The sequence below is a fragment of the Hoplias malabaricus genome, chromosome 15 (genome assembly GCF_029633855.1).
Source record: "Hoplias malabaricus isolate fHopMal1 chromosome 15, fHopMal1.hap1, whole genome shotgun sequence".
Classification (NCBI taxonomy): Eukaryota; Metazoa; Chordata; class Actinopteri; order Characiformes; family Erythrinidae; genus Hoplias; species Hoplias malabaricus.
The window spans coordinates 11,180,271-11,200,271 of record NC_089814.1 but is presented as its reverse complement, the minus strand read 5'-3'; the positions used below and the strand labels follow the sequence as shown (position 1 = coordinate 11,200,271).

Here is a 20,001-nt window from a genome sequence, read left to right as displayed (position 1 = left end):
TGGGTGAATTTAAACGATAGAGATCAATACGAGCGATTGATTATTTTGTTTTTAGATAGGTAAAGAACTACAACTCCCAGCAGGCCGCGGGTCTCCGACGAGCGGTTACGTCATAGTGTAACGGCACGTTATTGTTTTGCCCGTCTGCTTCTCAGCTGCTTTAAGTTGTCAGCGAAGGAAATGCGGGAGAAAGCAGCTCTTAGTTGGATATGCGTGAAGTAAAGACAAGATTTGTAGCCGAAGTGTAGAAGTCCGAGCTTCTTTACACCACAAAGGGGTTGTTTTAGAAGGGTTAACCACTCGTTTTTAACGGTAAGTTAAAATATCTAACTATGCAGTTATTTCAGAGCTGAATAGTTAGCAAGCCTTTATGTGTTTTTAGCTATTTATAATTCAGACGTCTCTTTCTCTTCACCTAAATTCAGAACTGCTGACATTTATTAACTTAGCTCAGTCATTCATTATATAGCCAGGGTTTGAACGTCTGCTCGTCACATATTTCTTCTGAAATGAAGCTTATTAATATGGAATTTTTTTACATTTGCAGCAGTAAGCTTCTGCTCCTTTGGGAAGAGTTTGGAACATTTTTTTGTAAGGATTGAATGTCATTCAGCCGCAAAAGCAGCAGTGAGGTCGGGTATTGGTGTTGGACGTTTAGTTCTCCTCATCCTAATCATTAATGATACTCAATAGTGTGCCATCAGTTCAGAGAATGTTCCTCCACAGTCCACCCCCTGCCTGTTTATGGGGTTGAGATTATGCACATACTCCATGTGTAGAAATGAATGTCTGTTCACTATAAGGAGTGTCTACAAACCTTATAACGTTTCTTATTAAACATCAACAGCACATGGGTCAATACGTGATTACATTTTAGCAGCCTATAGTATAATGTTAATCTACTCTAAAGTAACTGCATACTGTTCAGACAGAATGGTCTGTAGATATACATTTTAAAAAGTAGACGGGGAAAAAACACATATTTCTTTGCTCACAGCAAACATTAGCTCAGATAAGGTGAGGAGTTCAGATAACTACAGCAAGAAACCTACATTTGCTGAAATAGACATTTTCCTTCTTTTCCTTTACATTGTTTTACCAGCAAGGCATCGCTTACTTCAGGTGATAGCAGTTTTAAACCAGTCTGTGCATTATTATATCCACTGGCACTTGCACCACCCAGATTCTTTTCTTTCACTGTCATTTGATAGTTTTTGCTTGTTTTCTTTTCATTCATTTTCCCATTCTGATTTCAGACACTTTCTCAAGTTCTCTTACAGTGCTTTTCCTCTGGTTTCTGTTCACTCCTTTCTTCACTTCACTTTCACTTGTGGCTTGGCTTATAGTATTCACAGCATATCTGCTGAAAGATAAAGGAGGGATTTTAGCAACTGTACAAACTTGCAGCAGAGTTTGCTGAGCTGTACAACTGCGTTTAACCATTAGAAATGGTAAGAGAATTTCATACCTGATCAGGATCAAAAACAGAGTTATTTATATTAGTCTTCTAATGGGCAATATGCAGAAGCGTCTGGTTTATGTACTCAGACATATACAGGGCTTTAGGAAGTGTGTGTGTACTTGGTTTCATGTTACATTTATTTTCATTACAACAAGAACATGTAAATTATTCTCTTTCTCTTTCAGATGTACTTCGAAGGATCCAGCAGTGTCACGTTACTGTTTGACTTCTGGAATGTGAATGGACCTGGAGGTACACCAAAATTCCAAACAATATTCACAGTTATGTAGAAGATATGATCTCTATTGAAAATCCAAGCATTTATGCTCCCATTTGGTGTTTATTCCAATTACATCTTTCAGGTATTCATTTTATAATGAGTGATTTGCAAAAAGAGTGATTTCATTAGTGAATGACAATAAACAATATAATAGATTGTTATTAATATCCCAAATAATTATGTCTGGGCGGCACGGTGGCGCAGCAGGTAATGACACAGAGCTCCAGGGACCTGGAGGTTGTGGGTTCGAGTCCCGCTCTGGGTGACTGTGAGGAGTTTGGTGTGTTCTCACCGTGTCCGCGTGGGTTTCCTCCCACAGTCCAAAAACACACGTTGGTAGGTGGATTGGCAATTCAAAGTGTCCGTAGGTGTGAGTGAATGTGTGTGTTGCCCTGTGAAGGACTGGCGCCCCCTCCAGGGTGTGTTCCCGCCTTGCGCCCAGTGATTCCAGGTAGGCTCTGGACCCACCGCGCCCCTGAACTGGATAAGCGCTTACAGATAATGAATGAATGAATAATTATTTCTGCAGCCCCTCAGTGTGTTGAGCTGCTAGTGAGCAATGAGAAGAGGAAACCCCATGCTATGAAAACTGTTTAAACCCCTACACAGAGAGCTAAACCAACAGCTTTCCTCATATCAATTATCACATACATACGACAAAAATAGCACATGAACACACATGTTCATTTTATTGCTCTACAAATATTTTTGTAAATCATACATCTATTAAATATATTCATCAATATTATTAAAGCAAAATAAAATGAGTAAATTGAGGGACCTTTATTAAATTATAATTACAATGAAATTATTTTAGTCTCATGAATAACATTTAAGACAATATTACTCGGCTTGTTTTATTTATTAAAAAAGAAAGATGGTCTTGACTGGAGTGCTGTTCCAATAAGCTTTCCTTTACATGCAGCCCATTTCATTTGCTTAACATCATAATGTCACAGAAGACTTGTTTGACAAGTTCCGTCTTGTCTGATTGTTGACTATGTCAGCACCTAACCACAGGAGAAACCACTCCCTCCTAACCTCATCCTGCAAAAGTGCACAGCAATCAGATGCTGTAACAACCTCAGAAATGAGTTTGACTTCACCATTAAATGTAAATATATTTTGTACCCTACTGACCACACAACGTCTTTGCACAGGGATGACTCTGTCCGTCTTCATTGTCCTGCTGCTCACACTGATGTATGAGCTGCTGAAAGTGTGGAAGGTCAGACTGCCGAAGCGGTTTGAAGGTTCTTCAGTCCCCCACATCCAGGCAGCTTTCACCCAAGCTCCTCAGTGTTTCTCTCCAGCGTCAGAACACCCTGACAGCATTTCCACTCTGACTAACAGCCCCTCAGAGATCTCTTTGGCTCCCACTGAGAATACAACTACCACAGCTGTCATCAAACCCACTGTAAACAGGTGCGTAACTACCTCCATCTGGAACAGGGCTGCACAATGTTATTTGTTAATGGTTAATAGCTTCCCTGATAGTGGAAATAGCACTTATAAATAAGGAGTTGCTAGACACACCTAGATTAAGTGAGTTTTGTTATTTCTTTACACAATCAATCAATTTTAAGTAGTTTATGTCAAAATAATCAAAGCCTGTTAAAAATAAACGGATACATAAAAATGTTTAAACACATAAGGCTTTAAACTAAATGCCTCACAACTGAAAAACATGGTGTTAGAGACAGATGCCCAAGCACTGGTGTTACGTTTTTCACCTCTGCTAATGATACTAGCCTCATAGACATAATGTGTCAATACTTGTTTGTTCACACTGGACAATTCCACTGATATGAAGATGTTCTTTTCCTTGTACAACACAGGTGGCTCATCCACAGCCTCCAGACAGGTGTGCATGTCATACAGGTGGTCCTGGGCTACATGCTAATGCTGTGCGTCATGTCCTACAACATCTGGATCTTCGTTGGTGTAATTGTGGGATCTCTGTTGGGCTACTTCCTGGCTTTTCCTCTACTGGATCATGTGAATTTAGAGCGATAGTGTACAAGTGCCCAGCTGGTGTTTTTAGATTTGTTCAAAGTGTTTTGTTGGATACTGGTGAACTAGACAGAAGGGTTAAAGCTGGGATTAGTGAAGTGCAGCTCTGGAACAGGTTCCAGTAGCATGCACAAAGGAGGGTTTTTAAACAAAGCACAAAATTCGTCAAAGGAGAAACTAATCCTTTTGTGTTTTAAGGAAAAACGTGTTCCCACATAATCACATGAAATTTAAACTGCATGTATGCTGTTCTTTTTAAAGGTAATACTAAGCTGGAGAGTGAAAAGTGAGAGAACTAAGAACAGCCACTCTATGTCATGTGAGGGGTGTGATTTAGTGGTTAACTTGAGTACATGATGTCAGTCCTGGGACACCAGATCCACCGTCCAAACACCCGGATTATTCAGCCCTGTTAATGTGAGTTTTTACTCACAAATCTGTATCTGTGGTTTGAAGGTCATCTTTAAAACTTTGATCTGTTTGACTGACCAGCAGCTGAGTTTGCTTCTTTATGATGGAAGTCATGCTGGTGTATGTGTGTCACTTTTTCTCTACTGGAAACAGCTGAGAAAAAGCACTCTGAGAATCATGTGGCCTTAGCTAATGTTCACCAGCAATACTTTTTTTAGTTGATGTGTGTGAAGGACAGAGAGAATGCTTTAAAACGCTTTCTCATTACGGAGAACTGTTGATAACTTGACAATAAAACTGAACACAGTAGTGATTGTAATGTTATTAAAATTGACTAATATATTTGTTGTACATATAAAACAACTTTTTTGGAAGAAGGCAAAACTATATAATAAACACAAAACCATAAGCAGAACTTTTGTCAAAGAGCTTAAATGTGGAAAACTGAAATTGCTACTTACTCAGTTCATATTTTCAGTTATAATTGAATAAAGAAGTGTTTCAGCCACGATTACTTTATTAATGAGGCTCAAATTTGAATAGCCAATCAGAACAAGGGTCATTTAGATATCTGGAATAAGGTCAGTCAAAAGTTAATAAGACTGCTTTTGGTAAATAAATGCATAAAATACCTCAAAAGTATACCTCAGAAATAGATACATAAATAAGAATAAAAACATATAAATGTTCTCTTGGCAGTGGTCCAAGAACCCTCAGCATTTATTTGCAGAGAGAAAGAAGAAATGTTCTTTTTGTGTGAATTTATTCATTCATTGCTGTCTTACAAAGCACAAAATATTAGGGAGAAGTCATAAACAATAGTTATATAGAATATATAACTATACAGAAAATAAATAACTGAGGAAAAAAGACTAATTCTAGCATGGAACAAGAACCTGTAGTTTTATTGGAAGATGCAATAGCTGAGATTTGTAAAAAAACAACAACTTTTTTCTACCTCTACTCCTTATCTGAATAACAGGAATGAGATGAGGGATTGAGCTAGCGACTGTCAGCTGTCGTCATGCAGTTCCAGCAGGAGAAAGAAAAGCAACCCCCAATGTTGGCTGAACACACAGTCACAGTGAAGTCACAGTACATCAGCGCCAGTTTTTAAAAAGGCAGTTTAGTCATGTCTAACCTCAAGATGAAGCTAGACATTACCAATCAAGAGGTGTCACACACTCAATAACACACCTTTATAGAGGTCAGTGTCTAAACAGCAGTTTTTCCAAAGAGTAATAACATGGAAAGAAGAGCTAGTGCTAAAAATAATAAATATACAATTTCAAGAGTAGAAACATTTGCTAAGTTCTCATTTCCCTTATATTTATATATTCGGAGAGGAATCCGTGTTGGAATATGTACGTATTCCATTGTCAAAGCATAACTCTGAGATAAAACAGCATATTAAATATGGACATGTAAAATAATGTTGTAAAATGTAGTATTAGGAACGCTCAGACAGACTGAGTTCATTTCAGTGTTTTTCGCGCTGAAAGAACAGTTGCTTCTCTATGGTTATAATTACACTACAGTTTTGTTCCTCAATAGCAGTTCAGCATTGATGAAAGATCATTAAAGACAGATCTCTAAATGATCTCTGTGGAAAAGAAAATCTGAAATTTGTGAGACAACAAATAGTGCTTGGTTTTATGGAGCAGTCATAAGCAAAAATAATAATAATATTATTTAAGTCACAACAGGACAATAATATTAATACACACAAAGAACAAAGACATAAATGCATTTTTAGCTAAACCTTTCCAAATAAAAAAATCTGACTATAAAAAAAAAGAGGCACTATATAAAATAAAACAAAAATAAAATGAGATTGACTAGCTCCTATCTCAGCCATTTAAAAGTAAAAAAAAAATGCTGAGAGTGATATTAAGCCAATACAAACAAAAAGCCAATTACAAAAAGCTCCAATTACAGGAAAATGTTTTTTTTTTTTTTTTTATCTTGGTCCAGATTCAAATTTCTGAAAAAACATACAAATCATTCTCTGTAGTTTCCCGCTTTGTGCCTCCGGTTACTGATTCAACATTAGACATTTTACCTTCCTGCTCTAGTGTCACAATCACCTGCTCTGGATCCACCATTCCTTCTCCTGCCTTCATCTTGACATTGTAGTGCGTGACTGGCTGAGACTCCTCCTCTTCTCCCTGGACAGTGGTTGGAGACTGGAATCCGCTGTCGTCATGGTGTCTAGGACTGGAGTAAGAGGACGGAGCTAGCTCTACATCAGAGTCTACGGCGCATTCCACTAGCTGCTCTCCGTCATCCTCCTGAACAGCAATGTCCAGCTCCTGGATGGCACTCTCCACTGCCGTGTCCCTCGGCAACAGCTCAGTCACAGTAGTGATGGCCTTTATCTCTTCCCCCTCCAAATGCACCATCCCATTGGTCAGCACTGGGTCATCACCCTCTTCTGTTAACGGGACGACCACCTCCAGAACAGGGTTGATGAGCTGACGGATCCCATCCACACTGTCTGGAGAGCCGGGTTCTTTAATTGTAGGGCTGAGGGGCTGCTGATGAAGATAGCCCACAGTATCCTCCTGAACATCTTCACCCACCTGTGTCTCATTCTCCTCAGGTATCTCTTCCACACCTGGTACTTCCAGGCACGATCCATAAGGTAATGGAGCCATTCCCTCCAGCTGGATCATGGAGACAATCTGTCTGCGCCTTCGGTTTCCTCCCGCAGCTGGCTCCTCTCTTCCTCCGTACTGCTGTGCCCAGTCGACTGGGTTTTCCCCCAGCAGGTGCAGGTTAGGGTCACTGTTGTTTAGCACAATGCTGTCCCTGTAAAGGTTGTGCTTCCTCTGGACCGCTGCTTCCTTTACAGCTACATTATGGATAAAAACAAAATATAATCAGAAAAAATACAAGCAATTCATCTAGAAATTATTAAAAACACTAAGTAATATTTGTTATTTTTGTTCTTTGGATCCCTCTAGAATTGCAGGGTGTAATTCACATTGTTGCACTGCCCTAAAATCAAGAATCCAGGGTTTTCCCACCCTCCTCTGAAAGTTACACAGTGCAGTTTCTACAGACTTTAAAGGTTAACATTATTACTTGGTGTTCCTTTAAGAAAGCACAGTATTTGTAGTCAACATCCAGTTCAAGTTTAACCCAATTAGTCTTGAATTAAGTCATGTCCAGGTGGTACAATTTTGTAGACTGTTGCCTACAAAATATTTTGTGCTCTGTATCATAATCTAAAACTCTCGTCCTGTTTTTTTTTTTTTTTTAATTCAGTGAACTGTGCTCAGTGGCGCAGCAGGTGGTGTCAGTCACACAGCTCCAGGGACCTGGGAGGTAGTGGGTTCGATTCCCGCTAAAGGTGACTGTCTGTGAGGAGTTGGTGTGTTCTCTCTGTGTCTGCGTGGGTTTCCTCCGGGTGCTCCGGTTTCCTCCCACAGTCCAAAAACACACATTGGTAGGTTGATTGGTGACTCAAAAAGTGACCGTAGGTGTGTGTGAGTGAATATGTGAGTGTGTGTGTTGCCCTGTGAAGGACTGGCGCCCCCTCCAGGGTGTAATCCTGCCTTGCGCTCCAATGATTCCAGGTAGGCTCTGGACCCACCGTGACCCTGAATTGGATAAGCGGTTACAGATAATGGATGGATGGATGAACTGTGCTGTTGTCAGTGGTGTTTGGCTACAAATGGAAACAGCATCAGAAGTAGTATTTTTAATTCCTAGTATTAGTGTAATGTAGTTGATGTAACTTCACCTGAAACTGATGCTTGAGAATGAAAAACAAACATAATGTTTGCAAATTCTGCTCATTTTCTTATTAAAGCACCCAAATAATGTTTATCACAGTTATCTGGGCCTGTGCAGCACTTTTAAAAATATGCAGTTCAATCCCTATCTTTGTTAAAGTTCTAAACAGCAGCTTCTAAAACCTGCTCTGGTTATGAATGAGCAAATAAGCTGCAATTAAAATGGAGCATGCAGAGTCTTACCCATCATGATGTCTTTGGTGACTGACTGTAGTATTACTTCCTCAAAAACATTGTCTACTAAAATGAAGCGCGAGAGATCCTCAAAGATTAATTCTTTGAACCTGGGCAGTTCCTGAGACATGGACAAAAGATAGAACATTTCCAAAGCATTAGTGTTTTAGGAAACTTTCAAAGAAGCTTTGACAACAATTAAACCTTTACAATGAAAGGCAAATGCTGAATGAGACGTGTTTAATACTCACAGTAGAATAGACTGGATAGAGATGTTTTAGCATGTATGGGATGATGATCTGCAGCAGTGCTTCTCTAAAGAACTTCTTGCGCACAGTGCTACTGTCATAGTCATATTTCTGCAGGTGAGAAAACAATAAGAACAATGGTTTTAGCTGTATTTTGTAGCCTACAATGCACATATTACTTCACTGCTCTAGGTTCCTCTTAATAAAAAAAGAAGAGCCCTTTTAAGGAGTTCCCAGTATTGGTCTCTAGTTCATATTTAAAAATAGATGTATTTAACAAATGACTCACCTTCAGCACACGATCCTGACAGTGCTGGATGAGTTTATAGAGCTGCTCTCCTGACTTTACTTCCAGACTTTGATGCAGCAGGTGCTCAAATGTGTACACAGCATTGTCCATTTGCTACAAGAGCAAAAAAAAGAAACTCAGTTCAAGTTATTAGACTTGATACATATAGAAAAGTGAACAGTAGACTGAATATGTCTGTGATATTCTCAGTCATATGTCAATATATCCATCGTGTGAAGATTTATTGGACCAATAAAAAACACTTAAAAAATGCTGTTAAACTTTACCATATATTCCTTATTGCTAAACAAGTTGGACACAAACATGTAACAAGCTTTGAATATTTTAGATCAGAAGTCAAATTGTCACCATCATTGTAATATCTACTTTAGTTTTTTAAACCTTTAGTGCTGGACTTTGAAATTTAAAATGGTTTAGCGCCTCCAGTGCTAGAGGAATGTGTGTGAGAAGTCACATTTGTCAGCTTGTTCTACTACAACTGGTGACTGCACTATACCACTAAGAAAAGTGTCCTTGGCCTGTCTGCTTTTTGCTTCCAGGCATTACATTATTGGAACTCCCTTCCAAGCTAGTGATGTGTGGACACAGAGGGCCATCCTGCCTACTAAACAAATAGACTGGTACCCCACATTTTAAAAGGTAGACTGGTACCATTTTAAAGGCTAAGCACCAGCTATATGAAACTGTCAAACAAATAAATACAGTGGAATTTGAGTTCCTAACTTGTGTTTATTGATAGTCAGAAAACGTGTTATTTCACTAATTCAAGGAATAAGGTTTAAACGACAGTTGGTGGAAAACAACTCTCGAAGCTGCACTTAATTTAATGCAAAATGACGAAAAGGTGTGTTGTTTTTGGCTGCAATCATTCAATGTACAGTGGGACATCTGTGTACAAATGGCCCAAAGATCCCAAAATATCCAGAAAATTGACTAAATTTGTCAACTTTAAACGGGCACTTTGGAAAGGACCATCCGCTCACTCCGTTATCTGTAGCTCATTTCACTGGCGCTTTTCCAACAATATGGGCATGTAAGGACACCAACGAAAGGTGTTCAAGAGCCTCTGTAACATGGAGGTAAACAGGGTAAGGACACTCACTTCGTCTGTTTTAGTTGGTGTTAGTTAACGTTAGTTTGACTTGCTAAACTCGGTGGCTCAGATTATACTCGGCTACGTAGCTGCATTACGAAGGTTTATAGTGTCGGATGAATTCGAGTTCGACTTCGATCACATTTACAAGAATAACGGTACCTCTACATTTGAGTTTAGCTTATTGCTAGGCTATTGTGATGAATAATGTTGGTTATTTAGCTAGATACTGTCATAACAGTCAGTCATAACGGCGTTTTACCGCGGCGTTGTTCAGCTGTTGTCCACCAGTGACGTCACAGTTGCGTTCAAGAATTTCCGTAGCGAGCTCGGGTTTTTCCGTCAGTTTAATAAAACTGTCCGTTTTAAAGCAAATTAAGCTACTATTTTCATTTTAATTCATACTTATATATGTCAGTAACTAAAATAATGTGAAATATTCATGGAGGTCCATTAAGTGGTGCTTAGCCTTTAAGAGAAGAGTTGTCTGACCGCATCTACATGCAAGGTTAAGTGTAAATAAAACCTTATTTAATTAACAGTGTCAGTCTAAAGTGTAAAATATTATCCTTACAGCAGACAACACTATCACAAGATTCAACAGCAAAGTTTAGAGTGTGCAAGTGTATTCAGGGTGGAGCAGACAAATATGATTATAAATATTATCATATTAAATGCAGAGCAAATATGTAAATGACAGAAAGTAAACAGAATAAAGGGAGGCTAGAGTAGTAAGTGTTATGATGGGGTTTAGATTGACTGCACTTTGTTTAGAAAGGTAACGAATTTAACAGTTTCAATCACCAAAATTACAGATTTTAAATAAACTACGAGAATGACAGATGCCTCTTCTAAATCTCATGTCTCCCTCCCCTTTTAATTCTGTGTGTCGAGTTTTGCCACACGAGGGCACTGTTGCTTCATTGGTATCAATGGCTCTGTGGCCTGAATCCCACAAATGCCGACAAAAAAAATAAAAAATAATCTCAGTACTAATATTAACTTCAATCAAATATCACTTATGGGATTTGGCCACCCGAAGTAATGCCAGTTATATATATTTCTCAAAACACAAAGCACACAGGCGGACTGAAGAAACATGGAAAGTCTAAGGTGTAGCCATTTAGAATAGAAATCCATACTATATATGTTCAATTTATAGAGACATGGAGATAAACTGACCTCTCTCATAAGGATCTGAGCTCTCTGAATGAACACAGAAGGACTGGACACTTCAAATCTCTGCTGAAGACCTTCCAGATTCAGCTGCTCCATCTTCTCATAGCAACTTTGCATCTTCACTGGGTGGAAAGCCAGCATAGAGATCCTCTCCATGTGCTGCAGGGAGATGGAATGACAGCTGAAGGGTCAATACTTGCATGCCACCTATCTTAACATGATCAGGAATTTATCCCATATTGTTATTTGCATTCCATTCTATTTATTCAGACATCCTACTCTTGCCTATGTATGATGATATTTTAATCCCTCCAAAGCCTAGTAATAAATATATACTAAAATAAATGATATATTAGATTTCGTACAGAACACAACGAGGACACATACAAAGGAAGAGCGTGTTGTTGAATATTGAGTACAAAAATAAACCAAAGAACGATCAGAATCCAAGGAAAAAAAAAAGGACAAAAAACACAAACTCATCAAAAAATATATTTCATTACAAAATACATCAAACTAAATTTAAAAATGTTTGACAACCAGTGTAATGTTTTGTGTAAGTATACTCAGTCCCGAATGTTTTGGTCTCCTTACCTTTCCCAGGGCATCCTTGCCTCCATCATTAAGTGTGTTCTTGCTGACCTCAACCATCTCGCGGAAGAGGACATCTCTTACTTCAGAGAAGCCTCGGCTCACCGGCTCCATCAGAGCCTCCAGGATGGAAGTGATGTAGGGCTGCACACTGCTCCTGAGAAGCTGCTCTGCCCGTGGGTGCACTAGGGCTGCGCATGCACACACACACACACACAGGAAGCAAACTTCATTGTCTAAAGATCAATAAATGATTTCATTTCATATCAAATCAAATCATGTGTTATTAATTTTTAGTTTTAATACTAATTCCTAAACATATTCATGTTTTAAGGTGACAGCAAAAGGGTGAAAATATGTAAAACATTCATTCATTCATTATCTGTAAGCGCTTATCCAGTTCAGGGTCGCGGAGGGTCCAGAGCCTCCTGGAGGGGGCGCCAGTCCTTCACAGGGCAACACACACACTCACATTCACTCACACCTACGGACACTTGTGAGTCGCCAATCCGCCTACCAACGTATGTTTTTGGACTGTGAGAGGAAACCGGAGCACCCGGAGGAAACCCACGCAGACATGGGGAGAACACACCACACTCCTCACAGACAGTCACCCGGAGGAAACCCACGCAGACACAGGGAGAACACACCACACTCCTCACAGACAGTCACCCGGAGGAAACCCACTCAGACATGGGGAGAACACACCACACTCCTCACAGACAGTCACCCGGAGGAAACCCACGCAGACATGGGGAGAACACACCACACTCCTCACAGACAGTCACCCGGAGGAAACCCACGCAGACACAGGGAGAACACACCACACTCCTCACAGACAGTCACCCGGAGCGGGACTAGAACCCACAACCTCCAGGTCCCTGGAGCTGTGTGACTGCGATACCTACCTGCTGCGCCACCGCGCCGCACATATATAAAACAGACATATATATGTGTGTGTGTGTGTGTTCTAGGGGTGTTACAATTTACAAAGTTGACCTGATATGGTTATATTTAACTTGACTCTCCAACAAAAGAACAAAATGCAAGCCACCTAATTCTACAAGCTATGCAAAACATTTTCCTGATGACACATGATACTGTTAAATACCAATACAGAAGTTGGAATTCCAGAACCCAAACTGACAGTGGCTTATATTATTGCTGTATTATAACCTCACCCACAGATTCTGACACAAAAAAGACAAAACCATTGCCACCGTATCACAGCAATAACTGCAGTAACAAACCTGTGAACACTCACACACACAAACTGTATGAAGCGCAATGCCGTGTAGTGTTCAGTGCCTATGAAATTTGCTACCAGTGTTGACTGTGGAATGCAGTTCTTCCAGCAGTGCTTAAGAGAGAAATGACCGCAGGTCCCCTGCCAAACCTATTTTCAGCCAGAAAGGTGAGGGTGTATTTACAGGATGCAGTTAAGACTAATCTGTAATGTGAGAGAGGGACAGAAAAGAAGATGGAGAGGGAGGCAATTCACAAAGAGTGAATAAGTGCCTGCAAGTAGCTGAGGTCCTGTAAGAAATGTGTGAGATTTATGCAGATAAAAAATGTCTTGTGAAGAATGTAGGAGAAATATTACAGCTGTCAAAGTTTATGCCGGCTGCTGTGTAAATATACTGACTACAACAGTGACTATCAAAGAAAACAGAAAATGGTAACTGGCTGTGATAATAGACTATGATGTATAAGACTTCTTTTAAATGGTCAAATTATGGACCAGCTGGAACTTATGAAGACACACACACACACAAAATGGATACTTCCTTCATGTATGTTAGTCAAGAATCAATAGACTTTCTTTCTTAAAGCTGCAGTATGTAAAATATTTTAGTCAAAACAATCAGGCCTGTGTGTTGCTGTGAGCCCCCTATAAAGGCTGAATGTCATGCACCAGTCAGAGGTGTAGGGCTGGACATGGATCACATCATCTGTCACTCATTAGGCTGGGTACAGGTTTGGGTGAAGTCACATCAGCAAATCCACAATTACACTGATAAAGAATTAACGACAATAGCAAACAGGATTGTATCTTATCTACAGATGAAGAATGTAGATATTTTCCAAATTTGCTTACCACGGATCCTTCCAGAAATGTGCTCTTTGGAACCGATGATTTGGTCCATGTCTGTGCGAAGTGTAGCATCCAGACGGGGGCGCACTCTCTCACAGCTCTGCACCAGACCCTCATACTGCACTCGCACCTGAGCCAGCACTTGCCTGTATACTGCATCAGAAATCTAACCACACATACACACACACAGACACATAACATGCATTCAGATTGGTGTTTGAACTTTTTGTGGTTCCCCCTCTTAGGCTTGAATGCTAAGTATGTGGAGTCAGTTCTGACCAGCATCCAGTCCCTCTGTCTCTGCTGCAGCTTGCCCTTCAGTCGAGGTGCTATCAGTGTCCTCAGCTCCTGATGTAGCGTCTCCATCACAAGGTTCGCCAGAATCTACACAAACACACGGAGAAATACACATACTGTTATTCAACACAGTTCGCTTATGTTTAGTAGTATGCTTGTGGATACAGAGTCTTTGTATGAAACAGAATCTGAATCATGTTTATTTACTGTATACATTAGCATTCATCAGGGATCCTACAGGTGTGACAGATCAATTAAGATTTTAATGAATTTATAAGTTTTAAATGTATTTATCACAATACACCACTATTAATCAATATTGGCAATATTATTTATATTATTTCAGATGCCTCTTTAGCACTCTACAGTTAACACAATAAACAATTTGTTTCAAATCACTATACATTGCTGACATATTAGTCTTTTTCAATCCTAGAGCACTTAGTTTGCCTTTTAATTCATTCATACATTCATTCATTCATTCATTCATCACTGGACGCAAGGTGGGAACACACCCTTGAGAGGGCACCTGTCTAGCGCAGAGCCACACACTCACATTCACTACTTCAATATATTGTTCCATGTTATTAAGAAGGAAAGGTTCTGTTAGGCAATTAACCCTATTAAAAGGGCAGTTATAAAAAGCTACTACTGCAGCTGCTGGTGCCTCTGAAGTTACAAGAAAAGTTTTATATTTATGGATAAAGAAAGTCCTGGTATAGAACATGGTATAGACTCTAGAACTGAAACATTCACAGTATTTGGGGACCCATGTTGTGATACAGTATCCCCTGAACACATCACTAGTTTTGATGCAATTATCTCTGTAAAGTGTGGCATAAATACGCCCAGGTGCTTATCACAAAGTGGAAGAGAGTTAAGCTCTAAAACACAAATGATGTTTGATTGTTCCACAGAGGTGTTCCACAACTGAGGCACGTATTCCTGTGTGGTGTCTTATTTACAGACTTTGAAGTGTTACCAATAACAAACCTAACAGAATGGAGCTTTGAAGTGTGCTGACCACATCATGGAGTGTGTGTGTGTGTGTGTGTGGCAATGGGCTCCATGACTTGATGTGTGTTTAAAGAAACACCGCTGAAACACTGTTTGGCAAAAAAACAAGACAAACATTCATTATCCCTAAATATTAGGATAACACGCCACCCTAAGCTTGCACAATCCCTCTGAATCTACCAGCAGCCTTTGGTAACTTCTACAGAGATCACAAAGGAGGAGGTCATGGTAGGGACTCGTTCACCAGCAGCAGATGCTCTTATTGTCTGATTTTATCTGTTTTAAAGGAACAAGGAACGGGGGACACACACACACTACACTTCCACGAATCCCTTAGTTCATATTCATGCTTGCGTTTCTGTAACTGCAACTAAATGCTGCTCTTCTAGATTTAACTATTAACCTCAAGCAATTACCACCACAATGAACATTAGATATTATAATGAAAGATGCACACTGAACGAATAAATATGGCAGTTTATTTCATATACATTTTAAAGGGAATTCTGCATTATGTAATGCAGTGGTTTCCAACCTTTTTCTCCAGTGGCCTCCTTTTGTAGATGAGCATCGGTTTGAGCCCCCCATTCCGACACACATCTTCTATACTGCACTTTAATTTATTTGAAACACTGTAATTGATGTAAAACAGCAACTTTTAATAAAGTGACAAGTCACCCTCACATTAAAATTATTACGAGTGATTTTCATTATGTATCTCTTTCATTTGCCTCGTCTAAAATCATATTAGAATTTCTTGTTGTTGTAAAGAATAAAATTTTAAAAAGTACGTTTTTCTCTTTTGAAAAGGTTTCCTTTCGAATATACTCACATTTAAATACCCCCAGATTATGGAGACTATGGTCCACACAAAGAGCTAAATTCATGGTCACACCCTCCCATACACCTCCTTATTAGAGAACATGTTTTTTTGGACCTGGAGTAGTTTACCGTTTATGAGGTGACAAACAGGTCTGCTCTACAACAGTAGAGCAACACAGTGTATCCCAACACAGGCCTGGGCTAATTTGTAAGAGCTGTAATGGCCTTGTAAGTTGTCAGTGAAGTGGAGTTGTATTCATTAAGAACAGAGCAGAGACATGACAAAGCTCTGCAAACACAAACACTCTCTCTCACACACACGATCACTATGATGTTTGGGCACTCTAACAAGGGGGTACACTACACTTAGAACTATTCTTATATGAGTCTTCACAGTATATTTCAGCAGCAGGTCAAATTTAATGAAAGTTCATTCTTGCATCACTAGTAAGAAGTTTTTTTTAATGGTTAAAACAAAATGGATTTAAATGAACCCAAGAGAACAGGTCTAGTCTTTCAAAAAAAAATCCCCAAACAAACAACAAACCCTCTAACCACTGTGTTAAAAAGTATATACCAGTGTAGAGCATGGGGTGTACACCTGTAGCATATTTAATATAGGATGTTTCTTACTGTGTGAGCCCCTGCAGAGACTACAAAACACAACATTTGCATTACCATATAATCACTGCTGATTCGCTGGGAAGATAAATATTACTTGAGTGAATCGAGCCTTAATCTCACACAGCATCAATCCGTCAGACCACAACACACAGGTCTCGATGCCATCAGGGTTTGGTGCCAACAGAGTTACTGTGGAGTAATTACGAATCTGCAGCCCCTCCCGATTCATTCCTCCCCCGTTTCCATGGCAACACAAGGATGGGCACAGCCAGGTGTGTGCCGATTCACACAAAGCCCTCATAGAAAAATCACACGAGCAACAGCCCACACCCATTAGCAATAGAGAGCACCGATACCCCCCCATCCCCCATATACACATAGCACCCGCATGTGTGTGTGTGTGTGTCCCAAGAGAAACTGCAATATGGTGGCGGGAGATGAGGGGGGGTTTTGGAGGCAGGAAGAGTGGAATATAGCTCTACCCCAACTGCACTGCACCCCTCTGCGTACACAACTTCCTCTGAATGGATACTTTATTTTCAGTCTGTATTATGGAAACAGTTCATTCATCATTCATCAGGGTGTGTTTCAAAACAACAGCCTTTCATGTGTAAAATAAACACCTGCTCTGCCCATGTCCATGCTTGCACACATATGTGCACTTTAAAAATATTGTGTACTTTTAATTGTTAACACCCATTTCCGCACAGATCTGAAATAAACCCGGGGGCGTGTCCTCTATTCTGATTTTCTCATACAGAAGTATACTATACTGTTAAACTGAGACTAAATAGTATGTTCTGGATTAATTACCACCCATAATGTGTATTTATGCTGGTTTGACCATAATACCTCTTTTTTATGGACATAATCCAAGCTTATTCCTGTACAAAAAAAGAGGTTAAACATGAGAATCACCAATGCCAGTCCTGTGCAGGACCCCGTGAGGCTTGAAGAGAGGGGAAACAGAACACTGTTGGTTTTTCCTACAAGCAACGCATGTCCAAAGAGCAGTGATCCTACCATCACTGACCCAATCAGCACAGACAAAAATAACACACTTCTCCCAGACATTCTCAAATGCCATGTTTTTATAGGACTTGTCTAAAATGAATCACTAAAGAAACTAAACTGACTTTCCTTTGGCTTTTCCACATAGCCAGCAGCCACAAAATATGGCTACATCACAGCAGACCGCACTGCAGACACCGAGCAGAAAATGCATGGAATAGGCACAATACTAAGAGACTAATAGACCTGGTCTCAAAGACCGTGCCTTTCCTCAGTATTGACTTCATACAAGTTAGATTTTAGTACTGGACAGACACAGACATGCATAGGCCTACACATACTCCAGCAGCTCATATCTCTAATAATATGTTTGATCCCTAGCTGGCTTTTCACTCTCTGGTTTAGATATAATTGAAGGTTCAGCTGGCTCCATGACATTAAAGCACTGCAAGGCAAACAAAATAAGCTTTAGCTATGCATTAAGTGAAAGACCAAATGCTAAGCAAATGAATAAGACTTGTCTTCAAGTTTATTATAATTTAAAATACGTCTATGGTGGTGCTTCTGCTGCAGGCCTGCATATGATCACAGAGAACCTCTCCTCCTTTTAAGTCTGCAATTGTAATTTCTATTCTGGAACGCAGCACTGTTTCAAAAAGCAGAGATCCTCCACACTTTGTCAGAGGTGCTTTTCAGACAACGGTGACTTTTCAGCTGAAAGTAAAACATTTCAAGTTAACAATATCCTAAATCGTTTCAAAATACAAACTACTCTTATCACAAGTAATGTGTTCACACTGGGAAATGCAACAGAAGGTTAATGCAGAGATGAACTTACTACGGTACTAGACACACCATTATATACATTTTGGTATGTCTCATACTTCTTGTACTCACTGTCTGCAGGATGCCATATGTGTTGAGAAAGAGAGAGAAAGGGGAAAATAAAAAAGAAAAACACAGCAGCTATGAATTCTGTTTTGCCAATTATATAACTGTTAATTACACAATTGGTTTACAATGGTTTAGCATTGTACTGAATGTTGGCAAGATGCTTGAGCACTCAGCCATGGATAGCTGTGGCATTCCCAGTGACCAAACTCTGAATTTTCTTTACAATAAAGTCAAAGCTAAACCTCAGGGACCCCCTAAATGTTTACATATACATTTTTTTGTGCATTTGCCCACAATATGTAGCAAATGATTTCAAAGTGTTATACCTTTAGTAATCTTATAACTAGGCATGAGATTCAGCATAGTCATTTCTCACTCTGGTGTTACTGTTCAGTTTGACATGATACAACCTTCAAAGCTCCATTAACAAACGCAATAAAATAAAGTATAGGGTAATGCTGTTTCCGAACTGAGACACTTAATCAATGAACAAACACAGCTTACATCATTAAGTTGAAAAACATGCCTGTGGCTATGTGAGAAAGGGCGGTGTGTATGTAAGTGCTTGCTATGCTTTTAATGGCAGTGAAGCGAAGCTGAATGGAAGCTCACTGAGAGCTGCTCTCCTGGCTAAGCCTAAACAAGGGCCATGCCCACCTGCACTCTCCCAGCACAAAGACTGGATTCAGTTCACTGAGAGGAAACCCCACCCTGACCAGGAGAGGAGAGGCAGGGGTGGACAAATATAAAAATTACACATGGGCCACCAAGCACATAACTGCTGTGGCCAAAATGAAGAATGGATGGCTATAATAATTTACTACTTAGTGTTAGCCAGGGTGTTTCAGTAACAGTCAGGTGTTGCTTGAAATACATTACATTAATAGTAACACACAATACCATATTTAGGGAAATAGCTATTAAATGGTGAATATGTATGAATGTGGAATCTCCATAGCAAGTTGGGATACAGGCCCTGACCAAAACATCAAATGTTGTACCCAGGGGCACGTATATTGTCGACCACTGGGAAAGGACAGAATATTTAGGAGAAATGTTAAGGGCTCTGGAGGACACAAGGAAGCAGAGGAAAAGTGGAGAAGTGATGGAACTTGTTGAGCTTAACCTGATCATACACTATATTTACAAAAGTATCAGCTATTCTGCCTTCTCACACACATTAACTTTAGTGAAATCCCATTCTTAATCTATAGGTTTTAATATGATGTCGGCCTTATGATGCAGCTAAAACAGTTCAAATCTTCTGGGAAGACTTTAAAGGCTAAGCACCACTTAATGGACCTCCATGAACATTTCACATTATTTTAGTTACTGACATATATAAGTATGAATTAAAATGAAAATAGCAGCTTAATCTGCTTTAAAACTGACAATTTTATTAAACTGACGGAAAAATCCATGCTCGCTACGGAAATTCTTGAACGCAACCGTGACGTCACTGGTGGACAACAGCTGAACAACGCCGCGGTAAAACACCGTTATGACTGACTGTTATGACAGTATCTAGCTAAATAACCAACATTATTCATGACAATAGCCTAGTAATAAGATAAACTCAAATTTAGAGGTACCGTTATTCTTGTAAATGTGATCGAAGTTGAACTCGAATTCATCCGACACTATAAACCTCCGTAATGCAGCTACGTAGCCGAGTATAAT

The 20,001-nt window shown here is 39.7% G+C and overlaps 2 protein-coding genes across 2 annotated transcripts; one reads left to right on the top strand and one right to left on the bottom strand.

The window, feature by feature from the left end:
* slc31a2 (solute carrier family 31 member 2) lies at positions 1-4,573 on the top strand. The gene is made up of 4 exons (XM_066646184.1): positions 1-312; positions 1,648-1,714; positions 2,903-3,167; positions 3,581-4,573. The coding sequence occupies exons 2-4, from the start codon at positions 1,648-1,650 to the stop codon at positions 3,756-3,758; spliced, it is 510 nt and encodes a 169-aa protein (XP_066502281.1). The 5' UTR covers positions 1-312; the 3' UTR covers positions 3,759-4,573.
* Positions 4,574-4,925: 352 nt separating this feature from the next.
* On the bottom strand, positions 4,926-14,035 carry niban2a (niban apoptosis regulator 2a). Its single transcript, XM_066645824.1, has 8 exons — positions 13,936-14,035; positions 13,660-13,822; positions 11,565-11,752; positions 10,974-11,129; positions 8,678-8,791; positions 8,392-8,499; positions 8,150-8,261; positions 4,926-7,020 (listed from the first exon to the last, which is right to left on the bottom strand). The coding sequence occupies exons 1-8, from the start codon at positions 14,020-14,022 to the stop codon at positions 6,143-6,145; spliced, it is 1,806 nt and encodes a 601-aa protein (XP_066501921.1). The 5' UTR covers positions 14,023-14,035; the 3' UTR covers positions 4,926-6,142.
* Positions 14,036-20,001: the final 5,966 nt, after the last annotated feature.

Coding starts and splice junctions, on each gene's coding strand:
- slc31a2 (XM_066646184.1), top strand. CDS start 1,648: ATGTACTTCGAAGGATCCAGCAGTGTCACGTTACTGTTTGACTTCTGG. Junction 1,715..2,902: donor GAATGTGAATGGACCTGGAG/GTACACCAAAAT, acceptor GTCTTTGCACAG/GGATGACTCTGTCCGTCTTC. Junction 3,168..3,580: donor ATCAAACCCACTGTAAACAG/GTGCGTAACTAC, acceptor TGTACAACACAG/GTGGCTCATCCACAGCCTCC.
- niban2a (XM_066645824.1), bottom strand. CDS start 14,022: ATGGAGACGCTACATCAGGAGCTGAGGACACTGATAGCACCTCGACTG. Junction 11,130..11,564: donor GCAAGGATGCCCTGGGAAAG/GTAAGGAGACCA, acceptor ATCTCCCTGCAG/CACATGGAGAGGATCTCTAT. Junction 7,021..8,149: donor CACCAAAGACATCATGATGG/GTAAGACTCTGC, acceptor TCCATAATGTAG/CTGTAAAGGAAGCAGCGGTC.